This window comes from Homarus americanus, unplaced genomic scaffold (assembly GCF_018991925.1).
Source record: "Homarus americanus isolate GMGI-L3 unplaced genomic scaffold, GMGI_Hamer_2.0 scaffold51128, whole genome shotgun sequence".
NCBI classification, from domain to species: Eukaryota; Metazoa; Arthropoda; class Malacostraca; order Decapoda; family Nephropidae; genus Homarus; species Homarus americanus.
In genome coordinates this window covers 198,759-218,028 of record NW_024732934.1, presented here as the reverse complement: position 1 = coordinate 218,028, position 19,270 = coordinate 198,759, and the positions used below count along the sequence as shown (strand labels likewise).

At 51.7% G+C, this 19,270-nt stretch overlaps 2 protein-coding genes across 2 annotated transcripts; both read left to right on the top strand.

Annotated features, from left to right (window-relative positions):
- Positions 1 to 1,807: 1,807 nt before the first annotated feature.
- LOC121869208 (basic proline-rich protein-like) lies at positions 1,808 to 15,380 on the top strand (the record flags this gene model as incomplete). The annotated part of the gene is given in 6 exon segments (XM_042370446.1): positions 1,808 to 1,871; positions 4,299 to 5,334; positions 5,417 to 5,448; positions 5,451 to 6,483; positions 9,203 to 9,245; positions 15,330 to 15,380. Coding segments are annotated over 6 exon segments (2,259 nt in total), but the record flags the coding sequence as incomplete, so codon positions are not given.
- Positions 14,361 to 17,738, top strand: LOC121869215. Its single transcript, XM_042370455.1, has 5 exons — positions 14,361 to 14,515; positions 16,229 to 16,395; positions 16,537 to 16,651; positions 16,826 to 17,047; positions 17,330 to 17,738. The coding sequence occupies exons 2-5, from the start codon at positions 16,237 to 16,239 to the stop codon at positions 17,530 to 17,532; spliced, it is 699 nt and encodes a 232-aa protein (XP_042226389.1). The 5' UTR covers positions 14,361 to 14,515; positions 16,229 to 16,236; the 3' UTR covers positions 17,533 to 17,738.
- The last annotated feature ends 1,532 nt before the right edge of the window (positions 17,739 to 19,270 follow it).

The following is a 19,270-nucleotide window of genomic DNA, read 5'->3' as shown; positions in this document are numbered from 1 at the left end:
CAGACCTGAACAACAGGAGTCATGAGTGTTTATTGATCACTCAGAGTATGATACTTGTTTGGTTCTCTGTTTTATTTTTCCTTTCACGTTGGTTAGGTTTGGTTTGGTTAGGTTTGGTTTGGTTTTGGTTTTGGTTAGGTTTGGTTGGGTTGTTAGGTTTAGTTGGGTTAGGTTAAGTTAGGTTTGAGACACTGTTGCGTCTCTCTGCCTGCAATTTCCCTTCTTGGTGTAGTGAAGATATTTGTGGTGTGGAGGAATGTGTACCGCCTCCCTATACCTGCTGTACACACACGCACACACACACACACACACACACACACACACACCCACACGCTCTCTCACACACACACACACACACACACACACCTAAGGCAGTGTTCTGTGAGTAAGTATCGCCCTACCCTCCTGGCATAACGTGATACTTCAGTAATCCTATGAACAAATCCTTCCCCTTCCCCTCCTTTCCCCTCCTCCCCCCTATCCCCTCCTCTGCTACCCCTCCCCCCAACCAGTAAGGGAAGGGAGAATGTATGAGCACGTAAGGAGCATTTCTTAGGCACTCTTGTCACTCATGTTTATGTCAACTGCTGGTGGTAGTGTGTGTGTGTCAGGGCGAGAGGAGAAGAGGAAGAGGGAAAGGAGAAGGTGATGGGTTTACCACTGACGGCCATAAAACATGATGAAAGAAACACATTAACCCAGTAGGTGTGTGTGTGTGTGTACAGGGTGGTGTAATGCATCTAGTGTGGCAGTATTATGTTAGTGTTAAGGTGCAAGCACTGTTTGCTTCCTCTTGCATTCAGCTGCCGCCGCTAGCTAGCCCTCGTGGTGAACAGAGAAGCAACTTACATAAGTCTTCCCCCCCCAGTACACAGCCTCTTCACCATCAAGACTCCTGCTGTGCCTCCTCGTGGCAACACACGGTAACTAGGTGCCTCGTGGGCCCAGGCTAGACCAGCAGCGGATCTCGGAGTAGCAGTGGGCCCCAGAGGGACGGCGCATAGGCCCACTGGCATGTGGACACGTCCTGGCGCCTACCAACCACTGCCCCGCTGCCTTGCAGGATTAACCTTGGGAGGTATAAAGGCTACGGGGTAAACCCTGAACGAAAAGTCTGTGATGGAGCCCGCATCAGGCAGACATGCTTAACAGAGCTCCAACAAGACCCCAGCGGCGGTGTGGCGGAAGGTGACCACCATAGGAACCCAACGACTACACCAGCCGATGAAACTGTTGATGGACAGGCTACTAAGGCGAAACCCAACAAACTGGTCTATCGGCAGTCCATTGCAACTCTCCCTCTCCCCAGTCGTTGCAACACTTGCACCACTGCATCAGGAAAAGGGAGAGCCAAGATGTGTTGGTTTGCAGCCTTCGCTCCTGCCTCACCACATAACTCACACACAGCCATCACCCAGCTCATCATACCTCTCATCATCATCATCATCAAAACCCTATACCCCCAAAGTCCTGTGGCGACGGACGGTGACGACGGGGACAGGCAGAGATGACTGCCGGGTCTCTAGTCACAACTCTGCACATGGGCGCACACAGATAAGATGGTCGTTTATGCACTGGGACCTGGGCAGCAGTGCAATCCAGTCTTGTCTGTGTGATTGAGCAGCCCTTTCGAGGCACTCTGCTCACCCCACACTGGGGAGGGGCTAGAAATGGTGCCTAAACCTAGTCTACCTAAAGAACCAACCTGACTGGGCAACCGCTTAATGGTCATCCTTCTGTAGTTGAAAACACAATCATAATCACAGATCCAAACAAAACAAACTATACAACCTCTTATGGTCGCTGCATGGAATGTCAGGACCCTTCTGATACTGGCACATATGGTGCTCTGAAGAAGAACTGCCCTTGTGGTAAAAGGCTGGCGAGTATAACATCAACATAGCAGCTAAGTTGTGTCAACAGAGCGCCACGTGAGTCCGGGTCCACTGCACCAATGCATACGCCCTACCACCACCACCACACCACTACTACTACTACTACTACTACTACTACTACTTTTTTTTTTTTTTTTTAACGTGGCCTCCAGCCTCCCCAATAGCCACACCTTCGCACCATTTATTTACCTTAATATTAAATATCCTAATACATAAATTCATTGTTGTTTGCACTACGTGGCCTCCAGCCTCCCCCAGTAGCCACACCTTCGCCACCATTTTAGTACCTTAATATTCAATATCCTAACACATCAGTACCTATCCCAGCTGTATTGAGCCGCAGATCTATGAGGCATTCAGTTCTGATGCATTCTGCGTCTGCTACTGACAGGTAAACTTCACCAGGTGTGGTTGACGTCGGTTCTATATATCTGTCAGTCAAAGTATCGTGACACCAGGAGGAAGGAGGGTGTAGGTGAGGGAGGGGTGAGGTGGTGATGATGGAGGGGGGGGGAGGCGATGATAGAAGAGGAAGGTCCCTTTCCTCTGCTTTCGTTCCTCCTTCCTCCGCCTCCTCTTATAATGAGGGTACCACTCATACCTTCATGTTGTTGATATTATTGTTTTTGTCAGGTGGAGTGTGTGTGTGTTTGTACGTGTTAGTTGTGCTTGTCTGTGTGTGTGTTTGAACGTGTTAGTTGTGCTTGTGTGTGTATAATACGGTGACCAGAACTGAACTGCGTAATCCAAGTGAGGTCTAACAAGCACTCGTTATAGTTTTAAGATGACCTCGCTAGTCTTGTAACTAACACTCCTTTGTCAATACTGTGTGTACACATGTTTATACGTGTACACATGTTATTGTGTTTTCATTATACACACATTGACACACTGTTGTTGACGTACACACACACACACACACACGCTGCGGTAGGTCGATCTCCTCCTGTTAGTCCACTAAATACAAACCCTGTCGCTGGATTCATCCTCTTGAAAACAACACAGTGCTAACCAACACCCTCTAGTGTGGCTGATAAACTCCTTCAATAACCCGTAAAACTCACCCTTGTGGCACTAAGAGAGAGACATAGGTCTATGAGATCAACACAGTGCTATTCAACATACCCCATTAAGATTGAAGAGCCGTAGTTATTAACCCACAATAGTCGTCCTTATAATATAGGAGGAAGGCGCCCAGGCAGCAGCTTTTGGCGCCATATGTTTAAATAATTACCCATGATGCTCGAGTCGACAGACAAGTGAGCATCAGCAGCCAAACCGACACAGGTGGCCGACATTACCACACGATACTTTAATACCGCCCCGGCCGTCACAGAGGGCGGACGGGGTGTGGGCGGTAGTGGTGGAAGGTGGGTGGGCGGTAGTGGTGGAGGAGGTGGGTGGACAGAGGTGGTGGGCGGTGGTGGTGGACGGGAGGTGGGTGGGGGAGTGGTGGACAGGGAGGTGGGTGGGCAGGTAGTGGACGAGGGTGGGTGAGTGGGTGGCGATGGTGGTGGACGGAGGTGGGTGGGAGGTAGTGGTGGACGGGGAGGTGGGTGGGTGGGTAGTGGTGGACAGGGAGGTGGGTGGGCGGGTGGTGGTGGACGGGGGGTGGGTGGGGTGGTGGTGGACAGGGAGGTGGGTGGGGGGTAGTGGTGGACGGGGGTGGGTGGGTGGTGGTGGGCGATGGTGTGGGTGGGGTGGGCAGATGGTGTTAGTAGGCAGAGGTGAGGTCCTAAGTATAAGTAACCTATAGTTATGAGAATTACTTACAAATAATACATAAATTTACTTGGAATTTACTTACAGAGAATTATACTCAAATTTTTTTTTCTGGAATTAAGTTAGGTTAGGTTAGGCTGGGTCAGGTCAGGTCAGGTCAGGTCTAGCAGTGTTCGTTTTTCCATTACAAGCCTCTGTCTGTCTGTCTGTCTAAATATATGTCTGTCTCTAGCTGCTGCTCCTGTCTATCCACACACACACACACACACACACACACACACACACACACACACACACACAATTGGGACAAATATCAGACCCCCTTAACACGTCAGATAATAGCCCTTACGGTAACCCTCATGGTATAGCACTGTCTTGTCACCCCTTAGGAGCCATAACACGTCAGATAATAGCCCTTACGGTAACCCCTCATGGTATAGCACTGTCTTGTCACCCCTCCCAGTAGATAACAAAGGGCTCGGGGATAAGTGATTTGATCCTAATATATTAAGGATCTGACTCGCTAAGTTAATGAAATCGGATTAACACCCAAGTCTATTACGATGTGGGGGGGTGTGGGTGTGGGGTGTGGGTGTGGAGGGGTGTGTGGGTGTGGTAGGGAGAGGCGAGAAGGCTTTGAAATCGATAAATTGTGTGGATTGAATATATTGACTCTGTGAGAACATTATCACACATATGTTCACTCTCCTGCCTCTCACCGACCCCGCCCTCACCGACCCCGCCCTCCACCAACCCCGCCCTCCCACCAACCGCCCTCACCAACCCGCCTTCACCAACCGCCCTCCACCGACCCCGCCCTCACCAACCCCGCCCTCACCGACCCCGCCCTCACCAACCGCCTTCACCAACCCCGCCCTCACCGACCCGCCCTCACCAACCCCGCCCTCACCAACCCCGCCCTCACCAACCCCGCCCTCACCGACCCGCCCTCACCGACCCCGCCTCCCTGCGACCCCGCCCTCACCAACCCCGCCCTCACCAACCCGCCCTCATCAACCCCGCCCTCATCAGCCCCGCCCTCATCACCCGCCCTCATCAACCCCGCCTTCACCATCCCGCCTCACCAACCCCGCCCTCACCAACCCCGCCCTCATCAACCCCGCCCTCATCAGCCCGCCCTCACCAACCCCGCCTCATCCTTCCCCGCCCTCACCAACCCGCCCTCATCAACCCCGCCCTCCACCAGCCCCCCTCCACCAACCCCGCCCTCATCAACCCCGCCCTCACCAACCCCGCCCTCACCAACCCGCCCTCCCTGCTCCCGCCCTCATCACCCCGCCCTCACCAACCCCGCCCTCACCAACCCCGCCCTCTGCATCGCCCTCACCAACCGCCCTCACCAGCCCCGCCCTCATCAACCCCGCCCTCATCAACCGCCCTCATCAACCCCGCCCTCACCAACCCGCCTCACCGACCCCGCCTCATCAACCCCGCCCTCATCAACCCCGCCCTCATCAACCCCGCCCTCACCAACCCCGCCCTCACCAACCCCGCCCTCACCGACCCCGCCCTCACCAACCCCGCCCTCATCAACCCCGCCCTCATCAACCCCGCCCTCACTGCTCGCCCTCATGAGCCCGCCCTCACCAACCCCGCCCTCACCAACCCGCCTCACCAACCCCGCCCTCACCAACCCCGCCCCCATCAACCCCGCCCTCACCGACCCCCCCCTCACCAACCCCGCCTCATCAACCCCGCCCTCACCAACCCCGCCCTCCACCAACCCCGCCCTCACCAACCCCGCCTCATCAACCCCGCCCTCACCAACCCCGCCCTCCACCAACCCCGCCCTCACCACCCCGCCCTCACCAACCCCGCCCTCACTCAACCCCGCCCTCACCGACCCCCCCTCACCAACCCCGCCCTCATCAACCCCGCCCTCACCAACCCCGCCCTCACCAACCCCGCCCTCACCAACCCGCCTCACCAACCCGCCCTCATCAACCCCGCCCTCACCGACCCCCCCTCCACCAACCCGCCCTCATCAACCCCGCCCTCCTCGCCCCGCCCTCACCAACCGCCCTCACCAACCCGCCCTCATCAACCCCGCCTCATCAACCCCGCCCTCACCAACCCCGCCCTCACCAACCCCGCCCTCATCAACCCCGCCCTCACCAACCCGCCCTCCTGCTCGCCCTCACCAACCCCGCCCTCATCAACCCCGCCCTCCACCAACCCCGCCCTCACCAACCCGCCTCACCAACCCCGCCCTCACCGACCCGCCCTCACCAACCCCGCCCTCACCAACCCGCCCTCATCAACCCCGCCTCACCAACCGCCCTCACCGACCCCGCCCTCACCAACCCGCCCTCCACCAGCCCGCCCTCACCAACCCCGCCCTCACCAGACCCCGCCCTCACCAACCCCTTCATCAACCCCGCCCTCATCAACCCGCCCTCACCAACCCCGCCCTCACCAACCCTCCTCCCATTGCCTCACCGACCCCGCCCTCCACCGACCCGCCCTCATCAACCCCGCCCTCATCAACCCCGCCTCATCAACCCGCCTCACCAACCCGCCCCCATCAACCCCGCCCTCATCAACCCCGCCCTCACCAACCCCGCCCTCAGCGACCCGCCCTCACCAACCCCGCCTTCACCGACCCCGCCCTCACACCCCGCCCTCATCAACCCCGCCCTCATAACCCGCCCTCACCAACCCGCCCTCCACCAACCCCGCCCTCACCAACCCCGCCTCCACCGACCCCGCCCTCACCACCGCCCTCATCAACCCGCCCTCACCAACCCGCCCTCACCAACCCCGCCCTCACCAACCCCGCCCTCACCAAGCCCGCCCTCACCACCCTACCCTCACCACCCCGCCCTCACCAACCCCGCCCTCTACGGTGATGGTGGTGGTAGTAATGGTGGTTCCAACTACTACTATCACTACTACCACTACTACTACCACTACTACTACCACTACTACTACTACTACTACTAACAATGAACCACTCAAGTATCACCAATAAGCTTTGTCACTACAGCTGTGTCTACTGATTAAAGCTTTTTTTATAAATATGTCAAGCTTCTGTTCAGTGTTTTGATCACGTCTTGTCACTGTCTGGAATACTGATTTGGGTTAGGTTACACACACACACACTTACACACACACACACACACATACATACACATACACACACACACACATACATACACATACACATACACACACACATACACATACATACTTACACACATATACACACACACACACACAACACACAGATTTAATGGGTCGTTTATCAATATCACTATTCCTAATCCTGTCCAGCTGCTGGGTGTATACAGTGTGTCCTGGGGGTGTGTATACAGTGTGTCCTGGGGGTGTGTATACAGTGTCCTGGTGTTGTGTCCTGGGGGTGTGTATACAGTGTGTCCTGGGGGTGTATACAGTGTGTCCTGGGTGTGTGTATACAGTGTGTCCTGGTGTGTGTATACAGTGTGTCCTGGTTTGTATACAGTGTGTCCTGGGTGTGTATACAGTGTCTGGGTGTGTGTATACAGTGTGTCCTGGGTGTGTGTATACAGTGTGTCCTGGGGTGTGTATATGTCCTGGGTGTGTGTATACAGTGTGTCTGGGTGTGTATACAGTGTGTCCTGGGTGTGTGTATACAGTGTGTCCTGGGGGTGTATACAGTGTGTCCTGGGTGTGTGTGTATACAGTGTGTCCTGGGTGTGTGTATACAGTGTGTCCTGGGTGTGTGTATACAGTGTGTCTGGGTGTGTATACAGTGTGTCCTGGGTGTGTGTATACAGTGTGTCCTGGGTGTGTATACAGTGTGTCCTGGGTGTGTGTGTATACAGTGTGTCCTGGGTGTGTGTATACAGTGTGTCCTGGGTGTGTGTGTACAGTGTGTCCTGGGGTGTGTGTACAGTGTGTCCTGGGTGTGTGTATACAGTGTCCTGGGTGTGTATACAGTGTGTCCTGGGTGTGTATACAGTGTGTCCTGGGTGTGTATACAGTGTGTCCTGGTGTGTATACAGTGTGTCCTGGGTGTGTGTATACAGTGTGTCCTGGGTGTGTGTATACAGTGTGTCCTGGGTGTGTGTATACAGTGTGTCCTGGGTGTGTGATACAGTGTGTCCTGGGTGTGTGTACAGTGTGTCCTGGGTGTGTATACAGTGTGTCCTGGGTGTGTGTATACAGTGTGTCCTGTTTATAGTGTGTCCTGTGTGTATACAGTGTGTCCTGGGTGTGTGTATACAGTGTGTCCTGGGTGTGATGTGTGTCCTGTGTGTATACAGTGTGTCCTGGGTGTGTGTACAGTGTGTCCTGGGTGTGTACAGTGTGTCCTGGGTGTGTATACAGTGTGTCCTGGGTGTGTATACAGTGTCCTGGGTGTGTATACAGTGTGTCCTGGGTGTGTGTACAGTGTGTCCTGTGTGTTACGTGTGTGTATACAGTGTCCTGGTGTGTTATACAGTGTGTCCTGGGTGTGAGTGTGTCCTGGTGTGTGTATACAGTGTGTCCTGGGTGTGTGTATACAGTGTGTCTGGGTGTGTGTATACAGTGTGTCCTGGGTGTGTGTATACAGTGTGTCCTGGGTGTGTATACAGTGTGTCCTGGGTGTGTATACAGTGTGTCTGGGTGTGTATACAGTGTCCTGTGTGTTACAGTGTGTCTGGTGTATGCAGTGTGTCTTGTGTGTAGTGTGTCCTGGGTGTGTGTATACAGTGTGTCCTGGGTGTGTATACAGTGTGTCTGGGTGTGTATACAGTGTGTCTTGTGTGTATACAGTGTGTCCTGGGTGTGTATACAGTGTGTCCTGGGTTGTGTATACAGTGTGTCCTGGGTGTGTGTATTGGTGTGTATACAGTGTGTCCTGGGTGTGTACAGTGTGTCCTGGGTGTGTATACAGTGTGTCCTGGGTGTGTGTATACAGTGTGTCCTGGGTGTGTGTATACAGTGTGTCCTGGGTGTTAAGTGTGTCCTGTGTGTATACAGTGTGTCCTGGTGTGTTGTTTTGTGTATACAGTGTGTCCTGTGTGTATACAGTGTGTCCTGGGTGTGTATACAGTGTGTCCTGGGTGTGTGTATACAGTGTGTCCTGGGTGTGTTATACAGTGTGTCCTGGGTGTGTGTATACAGTGTGTCCTGGGTGTGTATACAGTGTGTCCTGGGTGTGTGTATACAGTGTGTCCTGTACAGTGTGTCTGTGTGTGTGTGTGTGTGTGTTGTGTGTTACAGTGTGTCGTGTTAGTGTTGGTGTGTGATCAGTGTGCTGGGTGTGTGTTACAGTGTGTCCTGGGTGTACCACAAAACAACAACCACCACCACTACAACAACCACCACCACCACCACCACAACAACCACCACAACAACCACCACCTACAACAACCACCACCACCACCACCACCACAACAACCACCACCACCACAACAACCACCACACAAAACCACCACCACACAACAACCACCACCACCACAACCACAACCACCACAACCACAACCACCACACCAACCACATCCTAACCTAAATACTTTTGGTCTCTTTAAATTATTCCTAAAACCTTAAAAAAAATCTTTAAACTTTATAAGAATCAAAAGTTTTTGTTCTTCAAGTTTCGCCTTAAAATTGTTCTTCACATTGGTGGTAAAAGTTATGGTAAGTTATTTGTTCTTCTTGGAGGGAGGGAGAGAAGAGGAGAGAGAGAGAAGAGATTCCCCTCTTTGTCTCTCTCTCTCTCTCTCTCTCTCAAAAGGACATTAAAACCTAACCTAACCTAACCCCTCCTCCTGCGCCCCTTGTTCTCGAGAGTATAATTTGTCCCATCAACGAGGGTGTGAGAGGAGGAGGAGGAGGAGGAGGTACACACACACACACACACACTCCTCACACTCTCACTCACACACACACACACACACACACACTCACTCTGTATGTGTGTGTGTGTGTGTGTGTGTGTGTTTTTAGTTGTGGTGCGCATCTCCTGTCATCTATTAGTTTTTGGTCATGACTGTTGTGGTTAGGGGCCTCTCTCTCTCTCTCTCTCTCTCCTCTCTTTGTTATTTATTTAATATTATCTTATATCAGTAAATCTGTATGATTACTGTGAGGAGGAGGAGGGCAGGATGGTCGAGGCAGGGAGGGTGAGAGGGCAGGAGGAGGAGGGCAGGAGGAGGAGAGGGAGGAGGAGGGCAGGAGGTGAGGAGGGCAGGAGGAGAGGGGGATGAGGGGAGGGGGAGGAGGTGAGGAGGGCAGGAGGGAGGAGAGGCAGGAAGGGTGAGAGGGCAGGAGGAGGAGAGGCAGGAGGTGAGGGGGCAGAAGGAGGTGGAGGGGCAGGAGGGAGGAGAGGGGGAAGGTGAGGAGGGCAGGAGGAGGAGGAGGGCAGGAGGAGAGGCAGGATGGTCAGAGGGCAGGATGGTCAAGAGGGCAGGATGGTCGAGAGGGCAGGATGGTCGGAGGGCAGGAGGAGGAGGAGAGGGGTAGATCGAGGAGGGCAGGATGTCAGAGGGCAGGATTCGAGAGGGTAGGGATGGTCGAGAGGCAGGAAGGGTGAGAGGCAGGGGAGGGTGAGAGGGCAGGAGAAGGAGGAGAGGCAGAAGGGGGAGAGGGCAGGGAGGGGTGAGAGGGCAGGGAGGGTGAGAGGGCGATGGTCAAGAGGCAGGATGGTCAAGAGGGCAGGATGGTCAAGAGGGCAGGATGGTCGAGAGGGCACGATGAGGGAGAGAGGGGCAGGATGGTCGAGAGGGCAGGATGGTCGAGAGGGCAGGATGGTCGAGAGGGCAGGAAGGTCGAGAGGGCAGGAGGGAGAGGGCAGGAGGAGGGGAGGGAGAGGCAGGATGGTTGAGAGGGCAGGATGGTCGAGAGGGCAGGGAGGGTGGGAGAGGGCAGGAGGAGGAGGAGGAGAGGGCAGGATGGTCGAGAGGGCAGGATGGTCAAGAGGGCAGGATGGTCGAGAGGGCAGGATGGTGAGAGGGCAGGAAGGTCGAGAGGGCAGGGGAGGTGAGAGGGCAGGAAGGGTGAGAGGGCAGGAGGAGGAGGAGGACAGAAGGGTGAGAGGCAGAGGAGGAAGAGAGGGCAAAGGGTGAGAGGGCAGGGAGGGGTGAGAGGGCAGGAGGAGGAGGAGAGGGATGAAGGTCGAGAGGGCAGGATGGTCAAGAGGGCAGGATGGTCAAGAGGGCAGGAAGGTCGAGGCAGGATGGTCGAGAGGCAGGAAAGGTCGAGAGGGCAGGAGGGTGAGAGGGCAGGAGGAGGAGAGGGCAGGATGCGAGAGGGCAGGATGGTCAAGAGGGCAGAATGGTCAAGAGGGCAGGGGGGTGAGAGGGCAGGGAGGTCGAGGCAGGGAGGTCGAGAGGACAGGGAGGGTGAGAGGGCAAGGAGGAGGAGAGGGCATGAAGGTCGAAAGGGCAGGATGGTCGAGAGGGCAGGATGGTCGAGAGGCAGGATGGTCGAGAGGGCAGGAAGGTCGAGAGGGCAGGAGGGTGAGAGGGCACGTGTCACACCTATTCCTCCCTCTAACATGTAGTTATCCCTCACGCGCGTGTCTCGTGAGGGGTCGCTTATTTGTAGTGTCATGGTTGCGTGTGTTTTGCGTGCGCGTGATTGCATGTCGAGTGATTGTTTTGTTGGTTTTATGAGGGTAGCTGTGTGTGTGTGTGTGTGTGTGTGTATTTATGTGTGTATGTATGTGTATGTATGTATGTATGTATGTATGTATTGAGACAGTAAATATTTGCTCAACCCAAAGGCGTTTTCCCCAGGCATAACCCCCTCACCCCCCACCACCCCCCCACCCCTACCACCCCTCACCCCTCCCTCACACCCTACCACCCCCTCACCCCCACACCCCCACCCCCACCACCCCCTCACCCCCCACCACCCTCACCCCCACCACCTCACACCCCACCACCCTCAACCCCACCACCCTCACACCCCTACCACCCCTCACCCCTACCACCCCTCACACCCCACCACCCTCACCCCCACCACCACCCCCACCACCCTCACCCCCACCACCCCACCCCCACCACCCTCACCCCTACCACCCTCACCCCCACCTCACCCTACCACCACACCCTACCACCCTCACCCCTACCACCCTCACCCCTACCACCCTCACCCCTACCACCCTCACCCCCCCCTACCACCCCTCACCCCCCACCACCCTACCCCCTACCACCCCTCACACCCTACCACCCTCACCCACCTCCCCCTCACACCCTACCACCCCCTCACCCCTACCACCCTCACCCCCACCACCCTCACACCACCACCTCACCCTACCAACCTCACCCCTACCACCCTCACCCCCACCCTCACCCCCACCACCCTCACCCCACCACCTCACCCCCCACCCCTTCACCACCACCCTCACCTACCACCCTCAGCCCCTCACAACCCCCCCAACCCCCACCAACCCCTCAACCCCCACCAACCCCCCAACCTCACCAACCCCTCAACCCCACCACCTCAACCCCCACCAACCCCCACACCCCACCACTCAACCCCCACCACCCCACCCCACCACCCTCACCCCCACCACCCCCACCCCCACCACCCCTCACACCCCACCACCCTCACACCCCACCACCCTCACCCCCACCACCCCCCACCCCACCACCCTCTCACACCCCACCACCCCACACCCTACCACCCCCACCCCACCAACCCCCACCCCCACCAACCCCCACCCCCACCACCCCTCACCCCCACCCCAACCCCCACCACCTCTCAACCCCACCACCCCCACCCCACCACCCCCACCCCCACCACCCCTCACCCCACCACTCACCCCCACCCCCCCACACCCCACCACCCTCACCCCACCACCTCACACCCCTACCACCCCTCACCCCTACCCACCCTCACACCCCTACCACCTCACCCCTACCACCCTCACCCCTACCACCCTCACCCCTACCACCCTCACCCCCCCCCCCACCCCCCACCCCCACACCCACCACCCCACCCCCACCACCCCCACCCCCACCACCCTCACCCTCACACCCACCACCCTCACCCCCACTCTCACACACCCTACCACCCTCACCCCTACCACCCTCACCCCCCTACCTCCCTCAACCCTACCACCTCACCCCCACCTCAACCCCTACCACCTCACCCCTACCACCCCTACCACCTCACCCCACCTCCTCACCCTACCAACCTCACCCCCTACCTCCCCTCAACCCCTACCACCCCTTAAGACACACGTGTCTTCCCTCCTAACTGCCACAGGCGTCTCATGACCCGTAGGGCTGATGGTGTGTGTGTGTGTGTGTGTGTGTGTGTGTCATTTTCAGTTTCACACACACACACACTCTACTACTACTACTGTCACTGGTAATCAAGTATGACGATCATCCAGCTATGATACAATGATATGAGTTATTAAGGATGTCACCTTCGTTGGTGAGTTCTGAGGTGACTAAAGAGGCCGATACGGGACCGGCAGAGTCGATCATTGATGTGGCACGTGTGGGGGGCTACATCTAGTGCGGGAGGGGCGACGGCAGCCTCTTTCCGGCGTTGGTGCTTGTCTGCCTCGGTTTGAAGTCGATCTAACTCGAAAGTATTAACACCTTCTCGTGTGGTGCTCCTCCAAGCGTTACGGTGTGGAGTAATCGTCTCCCAGGTGAGGGGGTCGATTTGGCACTTTTTCAGGCTTGTCTTAAGACTATCCTTATACCTCTTCAGTTGCCCGCCAGCGTTACGTTTACTATTCATTAGGTGACTGTAAAGTAGCTACTTTGGCAGTCTACTGTCGTCCATGAGGGTAACATGGCCAGTCCAGCGTAGTTGTTCATGGATAATGGTAGCCTCGATGCTCCTACAGTTGGTGTCAGCGAGAATACTGGCATTTGTTCTCGTGTCTTCCCAGCGAACTCGGAGGATGGAACGTAGACTACGTTGGTGAGAGTTATCAAGTGCCTTGAGGTGCCTCCTGTATGTGACCCATGTCTCACTGCCATACAGCAGGGTGGGGAGGACCACTGCTCGATATACGTGTAACTTTGTAGATAATCTCAGCTCCCTACAGCTGAAAACACGGGTACAGAGTCTGCCAAAGGCTTGAGATGAACATCTGATCCGATGCTGAATCTCTTCATCGATGTCCGCGGTGGTGGACAGGTGGGAGCCGAGATACTGGAAGTGGGTAACATTAGAGAGGGTAGTACCGTTAAGCTGGGTGTAGTAGGCGGGTACCAAACAGGGAGGTCCTGGGAAGATATTGGAAGCATAATGTGTTGTCTAATGGTAGACCCTGCTGCCATATGTGACCAAGTCCCAGGTTGATGATCTGACCTTCTGCTTCATTTACATACAATTGTAGGGTCTCAATTGTTTCCCTGACAACACAACACAACACAACACAACTCAACACAACACAACACAACACAACACAACATACATATATTGTTTCTCACTATTGATTGTTTTTCATATATGTATTTCTTGATAGTTCTTTATTATTATTATTATTATTATTATTATTATTATTATTATTTTTATTATAATAATAATGTTTTCGCCTCCAGGCCCTGATGTGGGTCAGTGACCTGTGCCCCGGTGGGTTAATCCCCGTTAAAAATAATAATTATATAGTGGGTGGAGGTGTGGCTGAACCAAGGGCAAGGCCGCAGTGTGTATCGTCCACATACCGTTATTGACCGGATGTGTCGTGTGAAAAGGATTAGTCAGTGCCGTACTCTACCCACATACTTTGAAGTTAGGTTAAGTTAAGTTAGGTTAGATCAAAGGTTCGACTCTATCACTTGGATGACGTTAATCGTGGTGTATCCGGTAAGTGAAATGACTCAGCTACACAGCCAGTGAGAGCAGTACAGCACCCGACAGCTGTCAAGACGGTGTGGTTTACTCGTCACCCTGAAAGAGACAGTCAGTGGTGATTGTAACTGTGCCTCGAGAAAGTGAGTTAGTGACAGAAACAGTTAGAAATTGACAGGCATTACTACAGAAGACAGTTAAACTTAGTTAAATTATAATACTAAGTGTCCGGGAAGAACCTAACATTAACTATAAAACAAGGCAGAGTTTTTATTTAGTGTCTGTCTTGTAAAACATAAGAGGCGGTAACAGGATGAAACTGACTCCAGTCCTCGTATTGAAGAGTCTGTTGGTGACCATACTGTGTTCTGTTCAGAGTAAGTGACTTTGAAGTGAGGTTAGGTTAGGTGAGGTGAGGTGAGGTGAAGTGAAGTGAGGTATTATGTAATGTTATTGTCGTTGTTGTTGGTATTATTATTATTATCATCAAAATAAGTTATTGTTGTTTCTTGTAGTATTAGTGTGTAATAATAACAATAATAATAATAATAATAATAATAATAGTAATTATAAATAAGAAAATAAGGAGTCTGCAATAGGCTGGTTGGCGTAGATGGTGTTAAATCTGAGTGGGGCCGTGTAACCAGTGGGGTTCCCCAGGGGTCAGTACTAGGCCCACTCTTGTTCATAATCTACATAAACGATCTAGATACTGGGATCAGCAGTGACATAAGCAAGTTTGCGGATGACACCAAAATAGGGCGGCAGATTAATTCAGGGCAGGATGCAAATGCGTTACAGGGGGATGTAAATAAACTGCAGGGGTGGTCTGAAAAATGGCAAATGAAATTCAACACCAGCAAGTGCAGCGTAGTTAATATTGGAAGAACAAATACTGTCAATGTATACAGCCTTAACAACATCAACCTAGAGAAGTCGACTTGTGAAAGAGACCTAGGGGTACTTGTAAGCCCGGACCTACGGCCTAGAAAACAGTGCGTTAATGTTCGAAATAAGGCAAACAGAGTATTGGGTTTTATATCTAGAAGTGTAAGTAACAAGAGTGCAGAGGTCTTATTGCAACTATATCTTGCACTAATCAGGCCGCACCTCGATTATGCGGTTCAGTTCTGGTGCCCCTATTATAGAATGGATATCAATTCACTGGAGTCGGTGCAGCAAAGAATGACGAAAATGATTCCGGGACTTAGAAACCTTCCATATCAGGATAGGTTAAAGAAACTAAACTTGCATTCCCTAGAAAGACGAAGAGTGCAGGGAGATATGATAGAAGTATTTAAGTGGGTGAAAGGAATCAACAAAGGGGATATAGATAAAGTTCTTATAATATCCGAGCAGGATAGGACTCGGAGCAACGGATTTAAGTTGGAAAAGTTTAGGTTTAGGAGGGATATAGGAAGGGACTGGTTCACAACTAGGGTGGTGGACGAGTGGAACAAGCTTAGCAACTTTGTAGTAAGTGCTGGAAAGTTTTAAAAGGAGGCTAGATAGGGTGGTGGACGAGTGAAACAAGCTTTGCAACTTTGTAGTAAGTGCTGGAACGCTGGAAAGTTTTAAAGGGAGGCTAGATAGGGTGGTGGACGAGTGGAACAAGCTTAGCAACTTTGTAGTAAGTGCTGGAACGCTGGAAAGTTTTAAAGGAGGCTAGATAGATTCATGGATGATAGAGAGTGGTAGTAACTCTCGACAGGAGCTGCCATGCTTGTTCCACTCGTCCACCACCCTATCTAGCCTCCTTTTAAAACTTTCCAGCGTTCCTTACTACAAAAAGTTTCCACTTCCAAGTATCTCCCTAACATAATCCCTAAACCTAACCTAACCAAACCATCTTTCAGAGGATCAGATGTACAAAACCAACGCTACTTGTACCGTTGAGTTTGAGCTGACAGAGGAACCCAATGAGGTCCACTTCCGCCCTAATGTAACCTCAGGGGCGACAGCAAGGATCACGCTAGTGGCTGAGTTCAATAGGAGTGAAGCTAGTGTTGCTGTATCTTATAATGTAATGTATTATTGCTATTTGTTGCTATTTATTACTATTATTATCGAGCGCCTGACTTAATCTGACCTAACCTAATCCATAAATTAGTATGATTATTAAGAATTTAGACCCAGAAAATAAGGTTATGTTTCTTGGTTTCAGAATCCCCCGTATGAGGTGTCTCCGAAGGCCGGGTCAACGCTGCTACCATTCTATAAAGCAGTGTTAAGCAGTGATGGTCTGGTCGAATGGCGTGCTGAGTCCCTTACTGAATCAAGTGAGTGTGTCCGAGTGTATGTCGTATGTTAATTAGTTCGCCATTTGTCTAATTAATTCATTAAGTGGGGGTCAAGTAACGTTAGATTGATATAGTAATGTTATCTGTAGTAACTTAAACTAATCTAATGTAGTTTAATCTGTATTAACTTAACCTAAGCTTCCCCCATTACAGCAGCAGTAGTAACGATATGCTCACCAAACAAAGAATCCATCCATGATATCAAATCAACTCGTCCGCGACCTGAGAGTGATACTGCAGGTCCCTTCGCTCACTGGCCCAAGACAACCTCTCTCACTACCTTACTACTTTTGCTGGCTACCTGTCTTGGTAGTATAATCTGCCTGGTGGCCTATGTGTGCGCTCTAATCCTGCAAATAAATCGACTGAAGGAAGGTAAGGGATGTGTGGCTGTTGTGTAGGTGATAGTGGTGGTGATGATAGTGGTGGTGATGATGGTGGTGGTGATAGTGTAATGAAGGGTTTTGTTCATCATTCCGTTCACTACAGTCACTTTATCTCTAAGTCATTGTCTGCTCATTGTATATTTACAAGCTCTGGTAATTGTGGTTTTTTTAATAAATTGTTAATTATTATTATTATTATTACACATATACACACATAAATATCTCCACAAGGTCTTCGTATTTTTGACAATATATATCGGTTTTTTTGAAGGCAAGACGATGACAGAGAACAATGCTCTCCACCAAGTGACTGATCAGCACCCAGCCACCCACCAGGATCCTGACCCTTCCTCACCTAACCTCCTATTCTACCATACTAACGCCTTGTATGATGATAACGTGAGCCAGAATACTTTATATGATGACGTGAGCCAGCATGCTATATATGATGACGCGACATCCTACATCAGGTGACGTGTACAGACCGTGGAGCTTACGGGCATGCAGGGTAACGGCCATTAAGAGGCAACGTAACTGTCAACCTTCTGGCTGATGGCATATCCTCCCATATTAGAACATAAGAATGGAGGAAACTGGAGCGGGCCTATTGGCCCATACTGGACAGTCCCGTTTACACCCAACCCCTATTGCTCATATAAGCATCCAACCTGTGTTTGAAGCTATTCAGCGTATTCGAGTTAATGATGATATTTGGTAACTTGTTCCATTCATCCACTACTCTGTTTCCAAACCAGTGTTTACCTATTTCACGCATAAATCTAAATTTGTCTAATTTAAAACCATTGTTACGAGTTAGCTCCTGGTTGGATAGTTTGAGTACCTTTGTAATGTCCCCTTTGTTTAGCCCTGCCTTCCACTTATACACCTCTATCAGGTCGCCCCTCGCTCTACGTCTCTCGAGGGAGTGCAAATTAGGATGCGTTAACCTGTCTCTGTACTCAAGGTTCCTAATGCCCGGGATTAGTCTTGTCATTCTCCTCTGAATTCTTTCCAATGATTCTATATCCATTCTGTAATACGGTGATCAGAACTGAACTGCGTAATCCAGGTGTGGTCTCACAAGAGCAAGATTCAGTTTTAGGATGACCTCGCTAGTCTTGTAACTAACACTCCTTTGTATGAACCCAAGTACTTTATTAGCCTTGTTACGAGCAAGAACACATTGTTTACTTGGCTTAAGGTTCCTACTTATCATTACTCCTAAATCTCTCTCACAGTCGGATTTCTCTATGGCATCGTTGTTCATCTGGTATCTAGTTTCCCTGTTTACATCTCCTATACTGAGTACTTTACATTTGTCCACATTGAATTTCATCTGCCATTTTTCAGACCATTCGAAATTTTTTTTTAGATCTTCCTGTAGTTTTGCGGAGTCCTCGTCAGATTTAATAACACGTCCTATTTTAGTGTCATCAGCAAATTTACTTATGTTGCTGTCTATGCCGATATCTATGTCGCTTATTTATATAATAAATAATAATGGTCCAAGTACTGAGCCTTGGGGAACTCCACTTGTGACGTTGCTCCAATGGGATCTAGTGCCATTAATGCTCACTCGCTGTTTCCTGTCCTGTGCTTCTACCTTTCTAATTAGTCTTTCATGGGGGACTCTGTCGAAGGCTTTGCTAAAGTCAAGATATACCACATCATAGTCGTGCCCCTCGTCCACCGATTCGAAAACTGATGAAAAGAATGTTAGATTAGTTAGACATGAACGGCCGCTTGTGAAGCCATGCTGGGAATTATTGATCAATCGGTGCTTCTCCAGGTGATTTCGAATAGAGTTTGAAATGATTGCTTCCAGTAATTTGCCTACTATTGATGTTAGACTGATTGGGCGGTAGTTAGAGGATAGTGATCTAACTCCCTTCTTGAAAATCGGTATTACATTTGCTATCCTTCAGGATTCTGGTACTACACCCGTTTTTAAGGACATGTTAAACAACTTTGCTAAGGGCGTACTAAGCTCTTCCTTACATTCCTTTAATACTCTGGCAAATATCTCATTGGGACCTGGTGACTTATTAGGCTTTAGTTTGTCTATTTGCTTACTAACATCGTTACTAGTCACTTCTATCTCGCTTAGTTTGTTTTCTTCACTATCTCTGTATATAGTCGGTGCCTCGGGTATCATGTTTAAATTTTCGGTGGTGAAAACTGTTGAAAAATATTTATTCAAATTATTGCTCAT